This window comes from Erpetoichthys calabaricus, chromosome 11 (assembly GCF_900747795.2).
Source record: "Erpetoichthys calabaricus chromosome 11, fErpCal1.3, whole genome shotgun sequence".
NCBI lineage: Eukaryota > Metazoa > Chordata > Cladistia > Polypteriformes > Polypteridae > Erpetoichthys > Erpetoichthys calabaricus.
The window spans coordinates 46,001,423-46,022,716 of record NC_041404.2 but is presented as its reverse complement, the minus strand read 5'-3'; the positions used below and the strand labels follow the sequence as shown (position 1 = coordinate 46,022,716).

The 21,294-nt window shown below is 42.4% G+C and overlaps 1 protein-coding gene across 1 annotated transcript in view; it reads left to right on the top strand.

Moving 5' to 3' along the window:
* Positions 1-5,742: 5,742 nt before the first annotated feature.
* Positions 5,743-21,294, top strand: part of apbb3 (amyloid beta (A4) precursor protein-binding, family B, member 3) — an 89,490-nt gene continuing 73,938 nt past the window's right edge. Inside the window, exon 1 of the mRNA XM_051933745.1 lies at positions 5,743-6,199. Coding sequence (XP_051789705.1) covers positions 6,151-6,199 — 49 coding nt within the window. The 5' untranslated portion in view covers positions 5,743-6,150. The remainder of the gene's footprint in view (positions 6,200-21,294) is intronic.

Sequence of the window (21,294 nt, the reverse complement as noted above, 5' to 3'; positions counted from 1 at the left end):
TCACTACTTTTCCTTTGTGTAAAACGGAGAGTGGAGCAGTCATGTTTACTCCTAGAAAACAAGAAGAGAATCTGACTGATCCTGCTTGAAACATTAGCATTGTGACCACAGACACACCATCTTTCCACATGTGCACTAGGAAAGCTGCACAGCCAACCCAAACAAAATGATCTCAGACTAGCTGTCTCCTGTGGCTCTGCCCACATAGTAATTAAACAGGACAAACTTTAAAAATCAATAAAAAATAAAAATGTAGTTCTGGCCAAGTAGACGGTAGGTACGTTGGCACTGTATCTGATTGTGTTCAGCTCTAATGGGAGAGCATCCCCCGCGTGGGGAGAAAACCACGTGGCCGTGATATCTCTACCAATGAGCAGCTATCCTCTAAAACACAAGTAGCTCTGATCTCTCTCTCAAAAATGTCAAACTTTACTCCTTAACAATCTCTAGATGATAATGTCTGCTGTGCAAACGGGTATCACTAGCTAAGCAGAGGCAAGGTACTCTCCAACACGTGGAGAGAGGTACAGCGACTCGAACAGAGGCTGGCAAGTGACCTCTCCTGAGGTCCCACTTCCCCATCCCCTCGGCCCGCTGCGTCTCCCTCGGATTCGCGTGAATAAATTGCTGCCACGAGCGAACGATGATACTTAGTGCAATGAGAGAAGTTGCAAAATCAACCGGAATGTTCAAGGAAATTATAGAAAAATACCTGATCTAAATCCGTTAAGTCATTCTCTTGTGAAAGTGGACAGACATACAGACAGGCAGATGTTGGATTTTATACATATACTGTATAGAAGTGGGGATAACTACAGTATTGACTTCCCCTCATACATAATGTAACATGATATTGTTATCTCATGTTAGGGAACCTGTTCTCCCCTTTACACTCTTTGTTTTGTAGATCTTAAAAGAATTCCTCCAATTCCATACTCTTACCACACTGTCAGGTAGTGTAGTTAAGTACTTTCCCCTTCCTTTACATCTATAACCCCAGGAATTTCGACAGAGTAAAATGACAGGCATGAGAAAAAGATACACATTTATCCATATACAGTACTAGCTGTGCCGCCTGTCTGAGATGTGTTGAACTCTAAATATTAATCAATGTAGACCTCAGTGCTAATATTTGCAGTGCATCATGTAATGCATATGTCTCTTTTCTATGCCATTTGGTATGGGATTCGTAAAAGCAGAGTTAGTAGTTGTGATATGGGAATGAAAAATTCAAGGCATTTTATTATTACAATTGTTTGTGATGCGCCATTTCTTGGAATGATAGACACGTGGAAACTGGACGGACACACAAACAGACACACAGACCCTTTCATTAAGGTGAGATTGTGGATAATAGGCCCAAAATATGGAAGCAGAGTGTTGGTTAAAATAATACAACCTAATAATAAGCTAGCAGGTGGCTCACTTTTTAAACAGTCTTTGGTCCTGCCTGGTCCATCATGGCCTTTAAATAGACTGAGCTATGACTTAGCCTCCTCCATAGATGGAAAATTGCACAGAGAGACAGAGACCGAACTTTGAGACCTTTGGTGTCCTGTCACAGTCACGGACCAATAGGGTGTCATGCTACAGAGAGACCTTGCTGACTCAGCGACCAATCCTAATCAGCCCTCAACCCAGAATAAGCTGACTCCTGACTTCATTCCAGTTAGTGTTTCAACATGACCACTTGTGTTCCCCCAAGATAGCTGGCCTGTTCCAAAAGAATACGTTTATTTGTCCCTTCCTGAGGAAATGGCTCATAGAATGTAAAGTGTCCCAGCACAACGGGTCAGCTCTCCCTTTCCCCATCACAGATGGCCAGAACAAGAAATTCTTATCAGTAACCAATTTCCCAAAACTCTGTCAGGAGTGAATTAAAATGTCTTACTTCTAGCGTCTTTACACTTTAAAATGAGGCAGTTAGACAAGTGTTTAAGCATTTACACTGTTAGACGTTACCAACATTATTAGCCTATATTCTAGATATTATTCCCAGTTACACTTATAAATCCTTCAACTCCCTGAATCCAATTTGCAAAACCCAGAACATTCACAGGGCATAAGCCATCCCTGGAAAGGTCATCATTCCATCGCAGGACCCACTAACATACACACCTTACAAATACAACCTTCATTTTGTATCCTGCACCAAGATAAGAGGGGATGCTGCCACTAACCTTGTTGTCCCCTTCTTTATCCACAGCACCGAGACATCTCCCGGTGAGGGCATTTGATCCTGCCCCTTCTGATCCAGCCGGCATAAGACACCGGGCATCCTAGAAAGAGGAGTCATTTACTGGCCAGAGTAACCTGCCATACTGAGCTCCGCTAAAAATGACTGCTTTCTGATAAAATCCTATGTACAAGACACACGTTAAGCGAGTGATTCTTCCGTTAATTTTGTTGGCATCCCAAATTTTCTTTTTTGCTGTCTGGAGACCTGTCACTTGCCACAGGCCGTATAGATGACTGTTGTCAGACTTTGTCTGTGAATTGATTTCAGCATTATGGAGGTTCATTTACAGTTAAAGGTGCAATAATAACACTGATCTACAAAAAAATATTTTTTGTTTGCCACTGGGAACTTCAGTGCAGCTCTTTATTAAGTTTTTTGCACTGATTTCATATATGAAATCGGAATTAAGCTAGCATGTCAGGTTTTTGAAATACACATCATTGTCATTTTGACACTTTTGAATATCAATATAATATATCAACATGATATCTGGAGTTTGGACTCTGTCCCACCAAAGTTGTTTTGATGTGTTTATTCTGAAAACAAACCAGAAGACGATACCAGAGACACGTTAAAGTAAATTTATGTCAATTTATCTCAATAAAAAAGTGAGGTCAGCATGCCCAAAAATGTTGGAGGCACTCGCTTTTGCACTTGTACTGCACATCCGTCTCTCTTTGCAAGAACCAACAGTAGTTACCCATCATGCTTGGAGTGAATTTTCCCCGATATCAGTTTTCCATCACCTTTATATCTTGATGAAATCTTTCCCCATGCTCATTGCTGACATTGCTTAGATTTGGTGGAAAAAAGTCGAGATGAGAATGTAAAAGATGCGTCTTCAGTAACATTCTGGCTCCTGTAAGCTGATACGCTTTCAGCAGGTTCTCCACAAGCTCAGTATAATTCTCTGCTCTGTGCCTGTCAAGAAAATTCTGAACAACCCACACAAATGAGGGTGCTGATTCAGTTGGCTTCAGTTTCTTTTTGAACTCATCGTCAAGCATCAGTTCACGGATTTCAGGTCCAACAAAAACACCTTCCTTAATTTTGGCTTCACATTTCTTGAGACCAAACTTATTTCTTAAATGCTGAAATGCATCGCCTTTACTGTCCAGTCACCCTAGTTGTCCAAGACCTGGAACATCATAACTAAAAAACGGAACGTGCTGCTGGACGAAAATGGTTTTCAGACTTGGAGTCAGTAAGTGAAATTTGTTAAAGTAAAGGTGAAAGAATCCTAGTAGCAAAATGCTTGTTGACCAGTGACCAGTGATGAGTTGACTATCCCTGTGGTTATGGGTTTTTTTTCAATTAATTTCCCAATCAGCCAGTCATTTTTGTACATTTAATTGATCTCATTGTTTAATTATCTAATTTTAGCTAATTTTTCCTTTTATGTTGCATTTAGAAAAGTGCAGTTGAGATAGGTTTACACTTAGAGAACATTAGATAGATAGATAGATAGATAGATAGATAGATAGATAGATAGATAGATAGATAGATAGATAGATAGATAGATAGATAGATAGATAGATAGATAGATAGATAGATAGATAGATAGATAGATAGATAGATAGATAGATAGATAGATAGATACTTTATTAATCCCAAGGGGAAATTCACATACTCCAGCAGCAGCATACTGATAAAGAAAATATTAAATTAAAGAGTAATAACAATGCAGGTATACAGACAGACAATAACTTTGTATAATATTAACGTTTACCCCCCCCAGGTGGAATTGAAGAGTCGCATAGTGTGGGGGAGGAACGATCTCCTCAGTCTGTCAGTGGAGCAGGACGGTGACAGCAGTCTGTCGCTGAAGCTGCTCCTCTGTCTGGAGATGACACTGTTTAGTGCATGCAGTTTATTCTCCATGATTGATAGGAGCCTGCTCAGTGCCCGTCACTCTGCCACAGATGTCAAACTGTCCAGCTCCATGCCTACAATAGAGCCTGCCTTCATCACCAGTTTGTCCAGGCGTGAGGCATCCCTCTTCTTTATGCTGCCTCCCCAGTACACCACCGTGTAGAAGAGGGCGCTAGCCACAACCGTCTGATAGAACATCTGTAGCATCTTATTGCAGATGTTGAAGGACGCCAGCCTTCTAAGGAAGTATAGTCGGCTCTGTCCTTTCTTACACAGAGCATCAATTTTGGCAGTCCAGTCCAGTTTATCAACCAGCTGCAGTCCCAGGTATTTATAGGTCTGCACCCTCTGCACACAGTCACCTTTGATGATAACGGGGTCCATGAGGGGCCTGGTCCTCCTAAAATCCACCACCAGCTCATTGGTTTTGCTGGTGTTCAGGTGTAGGTGGTTTGAGTCGCACCATTTAACAAAGTCCTTGATTAGGTTCCTATACTCCTCCTCCTGCCTACTCCTGATGCAGCCCACAATAGCAGTGTCGTCAGCGAACTTTTGCACATGGCAGGACTCCGAGTTGTATTGGAAGTCCGATGTATATAGGCTGAACAGGACCGGAGAAAGTTCAGTCCCCTGCGGTGCTCCTGTGCTGCTGACCACAATGTCAGACGTGCAGTTCCCAAGACGCACATACTGAGGTCTGTCTTTAAGATAGTCCACGATCCATGCCACCAGGTATGAATCTACTCCCATCTCTGTCAGCTTGTCCCTGAGGAGCAGAGGTTGGATGGTGTTGAAGGCACTAGAGAAGTCCAGAAACATAATTCTTACAGCACCACTGCCTCTGTCCAAGTGGGAGAGGGATCGGTGTAGCATGTAGATGATGACATCCTCCGCTCCCACCTTCTCCTGGTATGCAAACTGCAGAGGGTCGAGGGCGTGTTGAACCTGTGGCCTCAGGTGGTGAAGACATATTTGTATGTTTTTTGTATCTTTAAATGCTTAATTTGTGTTGATATTTTTAAATTCACATTTCTGTAGAGCTTCCTTACTTAATTGTATCTGAATACCAACAATTAATAATGAGCAGAGCAGAAGCAAGATCAAATGTCATTGAAAGCAGCAACTAGCTTCAGGGTCACACACTTGTGTATTTATTAAGTAATCAGAACATTAAAGATATGAATACATAAAATGAAATACAAGGAAAAAGAATTCATTCTTGCCCATCTAGCACATATAAATTCCTGTCTGGGAAATAATGGCTTGTCTAATTACTGTAGAAGTCCAATTAAGAGAAAAACTGGGTTGGGACAAAAACCTGCAATCACATGCCCCCCCAGGACTGAACTTGAGGACCACAGGACTTTTCAAAATTTCAAAAATATTAAGTGTCTGCCACTACCAGACCATCCAAAACCCCATTTCAACCCTGAGGTGCACATTATTCATTTTATTAGGCTCCTAAATTCTCTTGCCATGCCCCCCATCTTCACATTAGAGGCAGTTCTACTGAGATCCTTCGTCTCCTGTGTTTCACTTGTACCATTCTTGTGCACACAGAGTTTAGACCCCCGGGAATAAATAAACGTGAGGCTGTGCTGCGCAGGCCCTGGCTTGAGCAGCTGATGCTCAGTTTATTGCTGAGCTGCAGTTGCAGGCATCCTTAAGGCAGCAGCCATGGGAAGGCGACGTGGGGAGGGGGCGCTGCCTGCTTATCCTGGAGGTGGGATGTGACAAAGCAGGAGCTGCAGAGAGGGCTGCAAACACATCCAAGTAACAAGCTGCCTGGCGCGCGGCGGGGAGAGCAGCAAGGAAGGCAATTAAAAGCCTGAAAGAGCAACATGGTCTTCAATTAATTGCTGCCACATTGCAGCCTGGAAAACGGAAATTTCTCTCCCTTTGGCATCAGAAAACGGCTCCTTTGCGAGCATAAGGATCTAGCAGAGCAAGGCTGGCAGGGACTGAGTTCGGAGACGGAGTGAAATGTACTGCGGCTAACCAGTGCAAGGCAAGACAACACATCTTCCCTGTGGTCCAACATGCTGGGTAAAGACTACATGCTGGCCATCATCATAGTCAACTATGATGGTAAGTACTGCTGGCCAATGTGGAGCTGAATTGCCAAGGCGCTTTAACTTTTTGTGTGTCCTGCTCTGTTTATGTGTAAGTGGACCACGTCAACACAGCATCTCGGTGCACAGATGCCACCTGCATTCTCTAATCAAGCTATTTTAAGGAATGCAGGCTGTATTTGCTGGGTTTCCTTTGATTTTCTTACCTGGCCTGAGTGAACATCATGGTGGTCCCGTAGACAAGTAGGTGAACAGAACCAGCTCTATCTTATAAAACAGTAGCTGTGACCCAGAGATATATGATTCCCAGGAGGTCATTGCAATACAGCTTGCGATGTCAAAAGTATATTTGGAGTGGGCAAGCCAGAATTTCTATACCAGTCTTCTACACCCACAGGATGCGCAAGACTGATTTATACGTGACAGTTGCCTCACATGTAATGTCCTTCATTTTTATTCTAGATATCTGCACCATATTTTGCAGATGAAATGTTTTTTTTTTTTACAGTGAATGCCATCTCAAGGAACTTTACAAGTTCAGAACTATGGTTGTAGCATAACATGACATTCTGAAACCTGCTTAATTCATTCAGTTCAGGGTGGTGAGGTTGCCATACTGGCAGCATCTGCTGCATGGCACAAACCAACCCTAGATGGAACATCTGTCTAATACTGGACCCAGTTATGCACAAACCTACTGTACTAATATAGCATCTCCAATTAACCTTTGGATGTGGGAGAAAAACGGGGGGGAAATCCATATGGACAGAGGGGGAATGTGCAAATTTCTTAGTAACAATGCTTCATTTAATTTCATTTGATACTTTTCAGATTGGTTTACCACCATAGTATGACAGTTCCATATTTTTATGTTTGGAGCACTGATGCATGATGTGACTTGCTAAAGTCACATAATGAGTTAGAGATTTGGGATTAAACCAGGAACCTCTTATTTTTCAGTTCAATACCTCAGCCACTAGATGGTCATACCTCCTTGCCCAGCAGAAGACCAGGCTTTAATTTGAGTCCACAATGATATAAATATCCTTCCTTGGGGCAAAACAATGCTAGAAAAAATAGTAAATAAATGAAGTATGTTTATATAGCTCTTTTCTACCTCACTCAACATCATAACATAGACAGTGGTGAGCCTCTTCAGCCATCATCAATGAGTAGCATCCATCTGGATGATGTGATGGCAGCTGTTCTTGTGCCAAGATGCTCAACATACATTAGATATGATGTGGTGAAGGGGTGAGAGAGATAAGTAGCCTGTTAGAAACAGGGGATGATTAGGGGACAGAATGACCAGGCAGTGGTGGGCGGTTTATATCCTACTATTTTTGAAGGATGCCCAGGGATTTTTTATGACCACAGAGAGTCAGGACATCCATATTACTTCTCATCTGAAGGGGGGTGCCAATTTTGACAGCACAATGTCCTCGTCACTGTACTAGGGCTTTGGGATCTACTCACAGACCACGGAGTAAGGGCCCCCTGCTGGCCTCACCAACACTTCTCCCGACAGCAATGGATGTGTTTGTGAATGGTATGTGTGGCGAGGGATTGATAGCTCTGCAGCCTTGCAGTAAGGAAACCGGGGTTTGTGTCACAGGTCCTCACTGTGTGGAGTTATTCCTTCGCGTGTTCTGGTTTCCTGCCACTGTTCATAGACGTGCAGGTTAGGTGAATTGATGAGACTATACTGGCCTCTGTGTGTGTGTGTGTTTTCACCCTGCGAAGAACTGGTGCCTTGTCCAGGGTTTGTTCCTGACTTGTGCTCTGTGCTGGCTGGGTTAAGCTGCAGACCCCACTTCACAGATCCTGGTCTGGATTAAGTTAGTTATAAAATCACATGACATGTCTTAAGTAATATTTATTTTTTTGTTCATTGAGTGCTTTTAGTCAACTAATCTTTACTGTATACCTACAATAATGCAACTTTATAGTGCCTCACTGGGGCTGGTCTCTCATTTGTAGCCGAGGCAGAAGTTTTCATCTCCAAAACATAGCCACCCAAATGACAGAAGTATTGTCAGGGTGGCCCGCCTCCTGGTGCTTCACCCACAAAGTATAGAAACTGGCGTTTCATGTACAATTACTAAACTATAACAGAAATAAATGCATGAAAAATAATAATTCAAAACTCTATTGATCTAATGTAAGAGAAAACACATTGAAAATAGGAAGTGTCGGGGCACCTCAGAGGTATAAGAGGCAGAACCGGGGAACCATGACCTGTAAGTGATGTCACTGCTGCTGCCAGTCATAAGATCTGTTAGGGGGAGAGGAGGAGAAGCATTATGCAAAAGTGACAGCCATTAGATAAGCCCAGAATGTATCTCTCAAGTGCATGTGTGTGATACTATCTATCTATCTATCTATCTATCTATCTATCTATCTATCTATCTATCTATCTATCTATCTATCTATCTATCTATCTATCTATCTATCTATCTATCTATCTATCTATCTATCTATCTATCTATCTATTATATAGTGCCTTTCACATCTATCTATCTATCTATCTATCTATCTATCTATCTATCTATCTATCTATCTATCTATCTATCTATCTATCTATTATATAGTGCCTTTCACATCTATCTATCTATCTATCTATCTATCTATCTATCTATCTATCTATCTATCTATAGTGCCTTTCACATCTATCTATCTATCTATCTATCTATCTATCTATCTATCTATCTATCTATCTATCTATCTATCTATCTATCTATCTATCTATCTATCTATCTATCTATTATATAGTGCCTTTCACATCTATCTATCTATCTATCTATCTATCTATCTATCTATCTATCTATCTATCTATCTATCTATCTATCTATCTATCTATCTATCTATCTATCTATCTATCTATCTATCTATCTATCTATTATATAGTGCCTTTCACATCTATCTATCTATCTATCTATCTATCTATCTATCTATCTATCTATCTATCTATCTATCTATCTATCTATTGTGGTGGACGGCAGAGGACCCTACCCTGCCAGGGCGCCTGGAAGGTCCATTAGAGGGACAATACCTCCCCTGGGCCACGAGAGGCCATCCGCCCTGGTCTGCTTGGGGGCCACCGGAACAGAGCTGGGAAGCTCATCCCTGTTGGGGCCCATAGCCACAGCCAGGGGGGCACCCAGATGATTATGGAACCCTGGATGGCAGCACTTCCGCCACACTTGGAGGTGCTGCTGTAAGGAATTCCAGAAACACCCGGAGTGCTTCTGGGTGTTCATGCGGCACTTCCGCCACACCAGGAAGTGCCACCAGAATATCGTTACAGAGCACCTGGAGCACATCCGGGTACTGCATAAAAGGGGCCACCTCACTCCAGTAGAGGAGCCGGAGTCGGGAGGAGGAAGACAGAGCTTGTGGGGAGAGGAGTAGAGGCGGCAGAAGGATTCAAGGACAGAGAAAGAAAGATGGGACTGAGTTTGGCTAATAGAGCAGCAGTAAACGTGTGTTTTGGACATTTGGTGTCTGTCTGTTTGTGTCCGGGGTCTGTCTATCTATCTATCTATCTATCTATCTATCTATCTATCTATCTATCTATCTATCTATCTATCTATCTATCTATCTATCTATCTATCTATCTATCTATCTATCTATCTATAGTACAGGATGTAGCATATTGCCAAGGGAAATGATGTGAGTGAGCATGGAGCATAACATCTCATACACTTGTAATATTTTTAATATAAAACATATATGGCAGCACTAGAGAAAGTCCAGAGAGGAGCAACAAGACAGATTCTGGGACTAAGAGGTAAGAGCTGTGAGGAAAGAATAAAGGAGTCGAACTTTCTAAGTTTAAGCAAGGAGAGGACATGAGTGAAGTGTTTAAAACTATGAAATGAATTAGAGAGTAGATCCAGACTGTTACTTTAAAATAAATCCTTCAACAAGAACATGGGGGCATAGTTGGAAAATTATTAAGGCTAAATATCGCAGTAGACAGCGTGTAACCCTAAAGATAGGTGGGGCTGAACAGGTGATTGACAGCAAAATATTGACAGCGTTGCTGAGCTCTACATTGCAGGAACCCCTGCAACATTCTCATTACTCCTTACAGGCCTGGGAAGGCTCAAGCAAGCAGGCGGAGGATCCTGGGTGATATGCTGGCTACTACAATATGTTAGAAAGTTTTTCTTCATGTAAAGAAGATGACACTGGTATATGACATGTATTTAAAGAAGAAGCCAAATGAGGATCTGTAAGGTGTTTATTTCTGAAACTTCACATTCTGATGGCCTTCTCCTGGTGTGCAGTTGCCCACCTCTGCCCTTTCGTTTCTATCCTGGTTAGTACAGTTTGCCCTCTCAAGACAGTATTAGACACCTTTGTATGAAATCTTTAAGTTTTTTGATAATCTGTCACATGGAATAACATCCATCCATCCATTTCCCAACCCGCTGAATCCGAACACAGGGTCACGGGGGTCTGCTGGAGCCAATCCCAGCCAACACAGGGCACAAGGCAGGAAACAATCCTGGGCAGGGTGCCAACCCACCGCAGGACACACACAAACACACCCACACACCAAGCACACACTAGGGCCAATTTAGAAACGCCAATCCACCTAACCTGCATGTCTTTGGACTGTGGGAGGAAACCGGAGTGCCCGGAGGAAACCCACGCAGATACGGGGAGAACATGCAAACTCCACGCAGGGAGGACCCGGGAATCGAACCCAGGTCCCCAGATCTCCCAACTGCGAGGCAGCAGCGCTACCCACTGCGCCACCGTGCCGCCCACATGGAATAACATTCATCCTAAAATTCTTCATCAAGCTGTTTCATTTTGACCATTTTTGAACTCAGAATTGAACTTTAGGAGGGCCAGTACATTGTAACCCAAGTGAACAGAATGACATGTTTAATTGGTGCTAATACAAGTACAAAGTTTTTTTCATTTAAACTTGACTAATTAAGGATAAGCTAAAGGAGCTGACCATTAGGACACTGAAGGAACTGCTGCTGAAATTGGGGCTTTGTAGCCCTATATGAATAATAAATTAAAAATCAGAAATTTCAAGCAGTCTGCGGTGGGTTGGCACCCTGCCCTGGATTGGTTCCTGCCTTGTGCCCTGTGTTGGCTGGGATTGGCTCCAGCAGACCCCCGTGACCCTGTGTTCGGATTCAGCGGGTTGGAAAATGGATGGATGGATGGATGGAAATTTCAAGCAGTAATAGCTATTATAAACACTAGTAATGCCTTGGCTATATTTTTAAATCCATTTATAGGTATCTTAATAATAAAAGGTATAGATTTCTAACAAAAGCATGAAAGTTTCTGGATGATCCCAAACTATTGAACGACAGTGTATTTCTGTACATTTGTGCTGACATCGCTCAAAAACAGCTGTATACATTTTGATAAAAAAACTGAAGGTTAATTTAAGGATAGTCCCGTTTATACTGTCTTGACTCAGTGGCAAGGAGAGATTATTGAATGTAATAATGTCAGGTTTCTGTTGTTGAGAGTCAATTCAATAGGCTAACTGTAGAGCTGACTGGTGGAAAATGAATGACAGTCCAACTGTGGTGGCTCGGGGGCAGAAAAATGGTCCGGGATCTTAACGGGAGATGACAATGCAGAGTCTGTACTTATACTGAGGATTCTTCTCCTTCTGTCAAACCACCCCTTCTGTTTCAAGTGATTGCAGCTAGACATCTCCTTTCTACTCACGGATAACTGTATATCTTTTGCTCAGACAAGTGTAAAATAAAATTTATAGCAGTGTTTTGAATTGAATCTGGGCAGTGCTGAGAACATACATAAAGATAAAAGCAGATACTAGTAAAAAATTGTATGCCTCTTACACAACAACAACAACAACAACAACAACAACAACAACAACAACAACAACAACAACAACAACAATAATAATAATAATAATAATCATCATCATCATGGGGGGGCGGCACGGTGGCGCAGTGGGTAGCGCTGCTGCCTCGCAGTTGGGAGACCTGGGGACCTGGGTTCGATTCCTGGGTCCTCCCTGCGTGGAGTTTGCATGTTCTCCCAGGGTCTGCGTGGGTTTCCTCCGGGCGCTCTGGTTTCCTCCCACAGTCCAAAGACATGCAGGTTAGGTGGATTGGCGATTCTAAATTGGCCCTAGTGTGTGCTTGGTGTGTGGGTGTGTTTGTGTGTGTCCTGCGGTGGGTTGGCACCCTGCCCGGGATTGGTTCCTGCCTTGTGCCCTGTGTTAGCTGGGATTGGCTCCAGCAGACCCCCGTGACCCTGTGTTCGGATTCAGCGGGTTGGAAAATGGATGGATGGATAATCATGGGCGGCACGGTGGCGGGTCCCGGGTCCTCCCTGCATGCAGTTTGCTTGTTCTCCCCGTGTCTGCGTGGGTTTCCTCCGGGCGCTCTGGTTTCCTCCCACAGTCCAAAGACATGCAGGTTAGGTGTACTGGCGATTCTAAATTGTCCCTAGTGTGTGCTTGGTGTGTGTATGTGTGTGTGTGTCCCATGGTGGGCTGGCACCCTGCCTGGGGATTTGTTCCTGCCTTGCACCCTATGTTGGCTGGGATTGGCTCCAGCAAATCCCCGTGACCCCCGTGATATAGCGGGTTGGATAATGACTGACTGACTAACTAATAATAATAACTAGAAAAAGAAACATTTAGAAAAGTATATGGATTAACTGAAAGTTTGCCAAACAATTATCTATGTACCCCATGAATATGTGATAGGGTCATTGCTTTATTATTTATTATGATAATGGTCAGATGGCAGTGGAAGAGAGGCTAACAAAAAACATACATAAATTAAATATAAAGTGCTTTACAAACAGTTAATGTATTTATAAGGTGCTTTTCATTAAGTAGACATGGAAATAGCGAGACATGGACTCTATCCAGTGACCTGAGATGAAGACTGGACTCATTCGGTACTGTGTCTGTTTGGAGAAACCTTGGGTACCGCTGGTTTGACTTTGTGTTGCTCATGGAGTCCTGAATGAGGCACATTACCTGCATTGTGAGGGAGCGTCAATTACGGCACTGCGGCCATGTGGCGCGTTTCCCCGAAGGTGATCTGGCTCGTAGGATTCTCATTGTTGGGGACCCGAGTAACTGGACCAGGCCAAGGGGACGCCCATGTAACACCTGGCTGAAGCAGATAGAGGGTCATTTCCGGAGGGTGGGACTGGACTGCGTGTCTGCCTGGGGGGTTGCCAACCGGGATCCCGAGTTGTTTTATCGTGCGGCAACACACTGTACCAGTGCACGCTCCCTAACTTGACTTGACTTTCCTCACAGGTGGCGCAGTGGTAGTGCTGCTGCTTTGCAGTAAGGAGATTGTGGGTTTGCTTCCCGGGTCCTCCCTGTGTGGAGAGCGCTTTGAGTAGTGAGAAAAGCACTATATAAATGTAAAGAATTACTATTATTATGATTACTAATGCTGCTTCCTCGCAGTTGGGAGACCTGGGGACCTTGCATGTTCTCCCCGTGTCTGCGTGGGTTTCCTCCGGGTACTCCGGTTTCCTCCCACAATCCAAAGACATGCAGGTTAGGTGCATTGGCGATTCTACATTGTCCCTACTGTGTGCTTGGTGTGTGGGTGTGTGTGTGTGTGTGTGTGTGTGCCCTGTGGTGGGCTGGCACCCTGCCCAGGGTTTGTTTCCTGCCTTGCACACTGTGTTGGCTGGGATTGGCTCCAGCAGACCCCTGTGTTAGGATATTTTGGGTTGGATAATGGATGGATTATTATTATTTCATTAAGTGCTGTAACACAAGTGACTTTAAAGGAAATCTTTATAGTGCATAGCTGCTTTAAGAGCTTGTGAGAAGTACAATAAAACATTTTTATATATGGGTCTTTGTTTATGTCATGTTTTATGACCCAAGGATTCTGTTATGGTTTAGAGTTTTTAATTTGAATTTATTTTAACAAAGTTTAATTTTGTTACAATCTAGTTGCTATTGCTGGCACCAAGATGACTGATTCTTTACCAATGAGCCTACAAACCCTCTGTCTATGTAAAATGGTGCTGGAACAAAGTGTGTTACTACGCCCTCGGTAGCATCAGTACAATTACATTTTTTTCAATTTTTAGTAACCTCAACTTTTTTTTTTAATCTCTGGAATTTTACCGCTTATGTTTGCACCATTTGAGGTTATTCACTGGATTTGAATAAATGTCAATAAAAACTGAAAGACAAGGATGTTCTTAAAGCTTCTACCACGTAGTGTATTTGAGGCCAGGAAGCAGTTTCATTATTGTTGCCTTTTCAAAGAGTTTCATTATTTCTTGAATTTTATTTTATTTTTTTTTGGCTTTTGAATTTTTTGCTTTTACTTTGGGTTTATGGTTATTGGAGTTTGGATAAGGATTTGTTTGTTGTGGTTTGCCTTTTCACTTGTTGCCATTTTTTGGTTGATCTGAAATTTTTTTTTTTTATAATGATTCTTTGATGACTAGATTCTCAAGTCAAATGTGTTATGGTTCTTTGTTCTCTTGGGGGCATTTTTGGTCTATTTTAGAACACTTTAATTATTTTGAACTTTAAAAGTCTGTTCTTAGTTTTTTGGGTCTGGATTGGCCAAAGCCTGCCATTATAGTTTGGGGTCAAGCTTACTCAGATGAGGCCTAACTTAAACAGGCAAGTGAAGACTCTGGCCTGGCATTGGGGGTCTTTAAGAGGCCTTACATCCTTTTGTTATCTTGAGAACCTAAAGTTAACCCTTTTATGTTCCACTTAATACAATTCAGGATAACAAGAGGCCAAAGCCTCTCCTGACAGCAATGGATGCAAAACAGGAAAACAGCCCTGGTGAGGGCACAGGTCCCTCACTGAAACCAGTCACGAACTCATCCACCCTCAGACAATTTTGAGTTTCCCATTAACTTCACCTTCACTTCTTTGGGGATGTGGGAGCAAAAACAGGAGTACCAAATAGGAAGTTTGTGTGGCCTTGGGAACAAAATATAAGGTCTGTGTAAGCAGCAACCAGGTACAGGATTTCAACTCATGATACGGGATACTTGAAGCACTCGCTTACCTCTTCATTACTTTGGCACCCTCTATTCTATTTTATTCAATTTGCTGAAGTATCTGGTGTTATATTTTTTAAATGTTTCCCTGCTGTGGGTTTGTTAAATATATAGAAATAATGGGGTACCAAAAACTATATATTGAATATCAGCATATATATAAAGTCTTTTCTGAATATATAAAGTCAAAGTCTGAATGTAAAAACTCATTCAGAAATATATTGTAGCAGTATATATATATATATATATATATATATATATATACTGCTCAAAGGGCGGTACGGTGGCGCAGTGGGTAGCGCTGCTGCCTCGCAGTTGTGAGACCTGGGGACCTGGGTTTGCTTCCCGGGTCCTCCCTGCGTGGAGTTTGCATGTTCTCCCCGTGTCTGCGTGGGTTTCCTCCGGGCGCTCCGGTTTCCTCCCACATTCCAAAGACATGCAGGTTAGGTGGATTGGCGGTTCTAAATTGGCCCTAGTGTGTGCTTGGTGTGTGGGTGTGTTTGTGTGTGTCCTGCGGTGGGTTGGCACCCTGCCCGGGATTGTTTCCTGCCTTGTGCCCTGTGTTGGCTGGGATTGGCTCCAGCAGACCCCCGTGACCCTGTGTTCGGATTCAGCGGGTTGGAAAATGGATGGATGGATACTGCTCAAAAAAAGTTAAATAAGATTTTACTTAGCTTTACACATAACTGTATCCTGTTCCATACAAAGCAAAGTCACTACTTATTAGCATCATAAAGAAACCCTTTTTAATCAGAGTATAGAATCAAATCAATGAAACTTGTGGGCTATTGATCTGGTCATTTAAGTAGCAGAGGAGCTTGTTAATCATTTTCAGATGCTTTGGTGTTAATGAAATTAACAAGAGGTGCACTAGAGGGGCAACAATGAGACAAACCTCAAAACAGGAATGAATGGTTTAACAGGTGGAGGGCACTGACATTTTTCCCTCCTCATCTGTTTTTTCACAAGTTTTCCATTTGACTACTTTCAGTGTCACTACTGGTAGCATGAGGCCATACCTGGACCCTACAGAGTTTGGTTGCACAGGTAGTCCAAGTTTTCCAGGATGGCACATCAATACATGCCATTGCCAGAAGGTTTGCTGTGTCTCCCAGCACAGTCTCAAGGGCATGGAGGAGATTCCTGAGATAGGCAGTTAGTCTAGGAGAACTGGACAGGGCCATAGAAGGTCCTTAACTCATCAGCAGGCGCAGTATGTGCTCCTTTGGGCAAGGAGGAAGAGGAAGATCACTGGCAGAGCCCTACAAAATGACCTCCAGCAGGCAGGCCACTGGTGTGAATGTCTCTGAGCAAACAATCAGAAACAGACTTCATGAGGGTGGCCTGAGGGCCTGACGTCATGTAGTGGGCCCTGTGCTCACTGCCCGGCACCATGGAGCTCGATTGGCATTTGTCATTGAATACCAGAATTGACAGGTCCATCACTGGCACCCTGTGCTTTTCTCAGGTTCACCCTGAACACATGTGACAGACGAGAAAGGGTCTAGAGAAGCCGTGGAGAACGTTATGCTGCCTGTAACATCATTTAGATGAGCGGTTTGGTGGTGGGTCAGTGATGGTCTGGGGATGCATATCCATGCACGGACCTTTACAGGCTAGACAACGACACCTTGACTGCCATTAGGTATCAGGATGAAATCCTTGAACCCACTGTCATGACCTATGCTGGTGCAGTGGGTCCTGGGTTCCTCCTGGTGCATGACAATGCTCGACCTCATGTGGCGAGAGTATGGTGGCAGTTCCTGGAAGATGGGGGAATTGATACCATTGACTGGTCCCCACACTCACTCGCCTGACCTCAATCCAATAGAACACCTCTGGGTGGGACATTATGTTTCGGTCCATTCAACGCTTCCAGGTTGCACCTCAGACTGTCCAGGAGCTCAGTGATGCCCTGGTCCAGATCTGGGAGGAGATCCCCCAGGACACCATCTCATTAGGACGTTGTCAGGCATGCATACAAGCATTTGGGGGCCACACAAGCTACTGAGTACGATTTGGGGTTGCTGCAATGAAATTTCGGCCAAATGGACTAGCCTGCCTGCTTGCCGCATCATCTTTTCACTTTGATTTTAGGGATGTCTTTGAATTAAGCCCTCTGTAGATTGATCATTTTCATTTCCATCAAACGATGTGCCATCCTTTCATTCCTAACACATTACCAGTCCATATCAGTAGAGATATCCAGCAGGACTTCTTTTCTCATTCAGATTTGATGTGTTTTCAAAGTGTTCCTTTAATTTATTTGAGAACTTATATTATATTATATTATATTATATTAGTAGGGGGCACTACTCGCTTCGCTCACGCACCCCACAACCCCACCCCCAGGGGCGTGCTTTATGCTAGCCACTTCACGTCTCTGATGCTCATGTTATGAAGTGGTGCTGAAGCACGCTAAGGACAGATCTGCTGCTGGCTTGCTACTGCTGCTACTGAGCTGCGTGATCTGCATGTCACGTTCCACGTCGATCATTTAAAAGCCCATACAGCAACTGTCCTTTTGTCTCACTTCCTTGTCTCGTGGGATGTTAAAGTGTCTCAGAGAAATTGTTTGCAAGTAGGGCATGACATTCACGTAGTCTCGCGGGACTTCAAACTGTCTCTCCGAGATGATCACGTCTCGATCCAAGATTTTTTTATATAATAGATTGATAGATATTATATTATATTATATTATATTATATTATATTATATTATATTATATTATATTATATTATATTATATTATATTATATTATCCATCCATCCATTTTCCAACCCGCTGAATCTGAACACAGGGTCACGGGGGTCTGCTGGAGCCAATCCCAGCCAACACAGGGCACAAGGCAGGGAACCAATCCCGGGCAGGGTGCCAACCCATCGCAGGACACACACAAACACACCCACACACCAAGCACACACTAGGGCCAATTGAGAATCATTACATTATATTATATTGAGAACTTTAAATCCTATTAATTAACCTTGTGGAAGAAAATTATGAATGCAAACCCCCCCCCACTGGAATGCCCTGATTTAAGCAATAAAACACAGGCAGGAGAAAGCGCCAATCGTTATTCTTTATCTAAATCTCCGAAGAGGTAACAAGTGTATTACATGTTAGCCACATGTTAGTCACATTGTTACAAAGGAAAAAAATGTCCTCAGGCTATATTTATACAATTCATTGATTAGGTCATTTTTCTTTAAAAGGAATTCATTACAAATTCAGAAAACTTTTAAAATGATTGGTTACACCTAGTTGCTAACAGGACATGCACAACTTGATTGATAGTCCTGTTTGCCTAGGATGTACATGACTTTTTGAAAATGTATATTTTACATTTTTATTTTGAGGAGCTGTGTGAACCTCAAGAAGAAGGAAAAAGAACAATGGCCTATATAAATATATATATATATATATATATATATATATATATATATATATATATATATATATATATATACTGTATATATATATATATATATATATATATATATATATATATATATATATATATATATACTGTATATATATATATATATATATATATATACAGTAATCCCTCCTCCATCGCGGGAGTTGCGTTCCAGAGCCACCCGCGAAATAAGAAAATCCGCGAAGTAGAAACCATATGTTTTTATGGTTATTTTTATATTGTCATGCTTGGGTCACAGATTTGCGCAGAAACACAGGAGGTTGTAGAGAGACAGGAATGTTATTCAAACACTGCAAACAAACATTTGTCTCTTTTTCAAAAGTTTAAACTGTGCTCCATGACAAGACAGAGATGACAGTTCTGTCTCACAATTAAAAGAATGCAAACATATCTTCCTTTTCAAAGGAGGGCGCGTCAGGAGAGAGAGAGAGAACAAAGCAAGCAGTCAAAAAAAAAAATCAATAGGGCTGTTTGGCTTTTAAGTATGCGAAGCACCGCCGGTACAAAGCTGTTGAAGGCGGCAGCTCACACCCCCTCCGTCAGGAGCAGGGAGAGAGAGAGAGCCAGAGAAAAACAAAGTCAAAAATCAATACGTCCCCTTTGAGCTTTTAAGTATGCGAAGCACCGAGCAGCATGTCCTTCAGGAAGCAGCTGCACACAGAAGGTAGCAATGTCCCTATCATCTAGGTGTGCGAACAGCCCCCCTGCTCACACCCCCCTACGTCAGCGCAAGAGAGAGAGAGAGAGAGAAAGTAAGTTGGGTAGCTTCTCAGCCGTCTGCCAATAGCGTCCCTTGTATGAAATCAACTGGTCAAACCAACTGAGGAAGCATGTACCAGAAATTAAAAGACCCATTGTCCGCAGAAACCCGCGAAGCAGCGAAAAATCCGCGATATATATTTAAATATGCTTACATATAAAATCCGCGATGGAGTGAAGCCGCGAAAGGCGAAGCGCGATATAGCGAGGGATCACTGTATATATATATATATATATATATATATATATATATATATATATATATATATATATATATATATATATATATATATATATATATATATATATTCACGGCATTCGTAGTCTGTGTCACAATCTGATTATATGGGTGGTTACCTACCAGGTAACGCTTGTGGTTGGCCAGCAATCTGCTAACATCCGCCACGGTGCCCTCAGTTTGTGAGGAGCAGATCATAGAATGGTTGAAATAGTTTACTGTCAAATAAATGCAAAGAGTACACGACACGTGTTTCGCCCTCATTCTGAGCTCATCAGGTGTACACACTCCACTGCGTTTATTTGACAGCATGTAGATCGGGGTAATTACATTCACGGCATTCGTAGTCTGTGTCACAATCTGATTATATGGGTGGTTACCTACCAGGTAACGCTTGTGGTTGGCCAGCAATCTGCTATATATATATATATATATATATATATATATATATATATATATATATATATATATATATATATTGTGATGGACAACCGGGTACAGTCTCCGCTAGGAGGAGCCCTCCGGACCGCATGATGGTGCCCCGAGTTCCAGCAGGGCCTCATGGACTTTGTAGTTTCTATACACAGCCCTGCTGGATACCTTGGGGATCACCGGGAGTCACTGTAGGGGGGCTAGTGGGCTCTGGCGTGCCCTATAACCCGGGAGTGCGTCAGCATCACGTGTCCGGAAGAAACGACGTGCTCCCGGGATGAAGAGGAGGACTGTTTGCCCTGAAGGAAATGGACTTGTGGGTTGTGCCAGGAACCACTTCCGGGTCAGGGGATATAAATGGACTGTGGGAAGCCCAGTACACTGAGCTGAGCTGGGAGGTAGGAGGGCGAAGTGTTTGGGCGAGGAGGATTGGTTTATTGGAGTAGTTTATTGTGATTTATATGAGTAGTGTGGTGTGTGGAGTGCTTTGTGCACAGTTTAATAATGAAATAAATAGGTATTATACTTTCATCCGGTGTTCAGAGTGGTACCTGAGGGTTCAAGAGGTGGACAAAGACATCAACTGTTACAATATATATATATATATATATATATATATATATATATATATATATATATATATATATATATATATATATATATATATATATATATATATATATATGATCCAGCTTGGTTCAAAACAGGAAACACATTTTATCACGGTGAATAAAAATAACAGCGTCAGCTTTTAAGCATAAGCTCAGAAGGATATGAGACTCAGACACATGCCAGGAGCACACATAGAGCAGGGTTCAAATAACTCTTATAACCTACAGTATATTATGCCTTTCGAAATGATCAGTACTTCCAACCAAAACAATAATACATTGCTCAGTGTTGCAATTTTTTTTTTACGGTCACTCCATAGTGGTTTACTGTATATTATTCTTTATCAAAATGAACCATAACACAAAACTCTCACAAAATACATTTTGCATTTTATATAACACCTTTCACATTTTCTGTCATCACAGTATGATTTAAACCCAATCAATATGGCATTACCACATGGACCTGACAGGAGAAAAGAGAAGACTTGGAGAGAAAGTCAGGAGTCACAGATAACGGATAAGGCGCTTCATTTCAGACTTGCATGTCTTTTCCTCAATATTGCCCTCTGACTTTAAAACTGGTACTTGCTACATGTTGC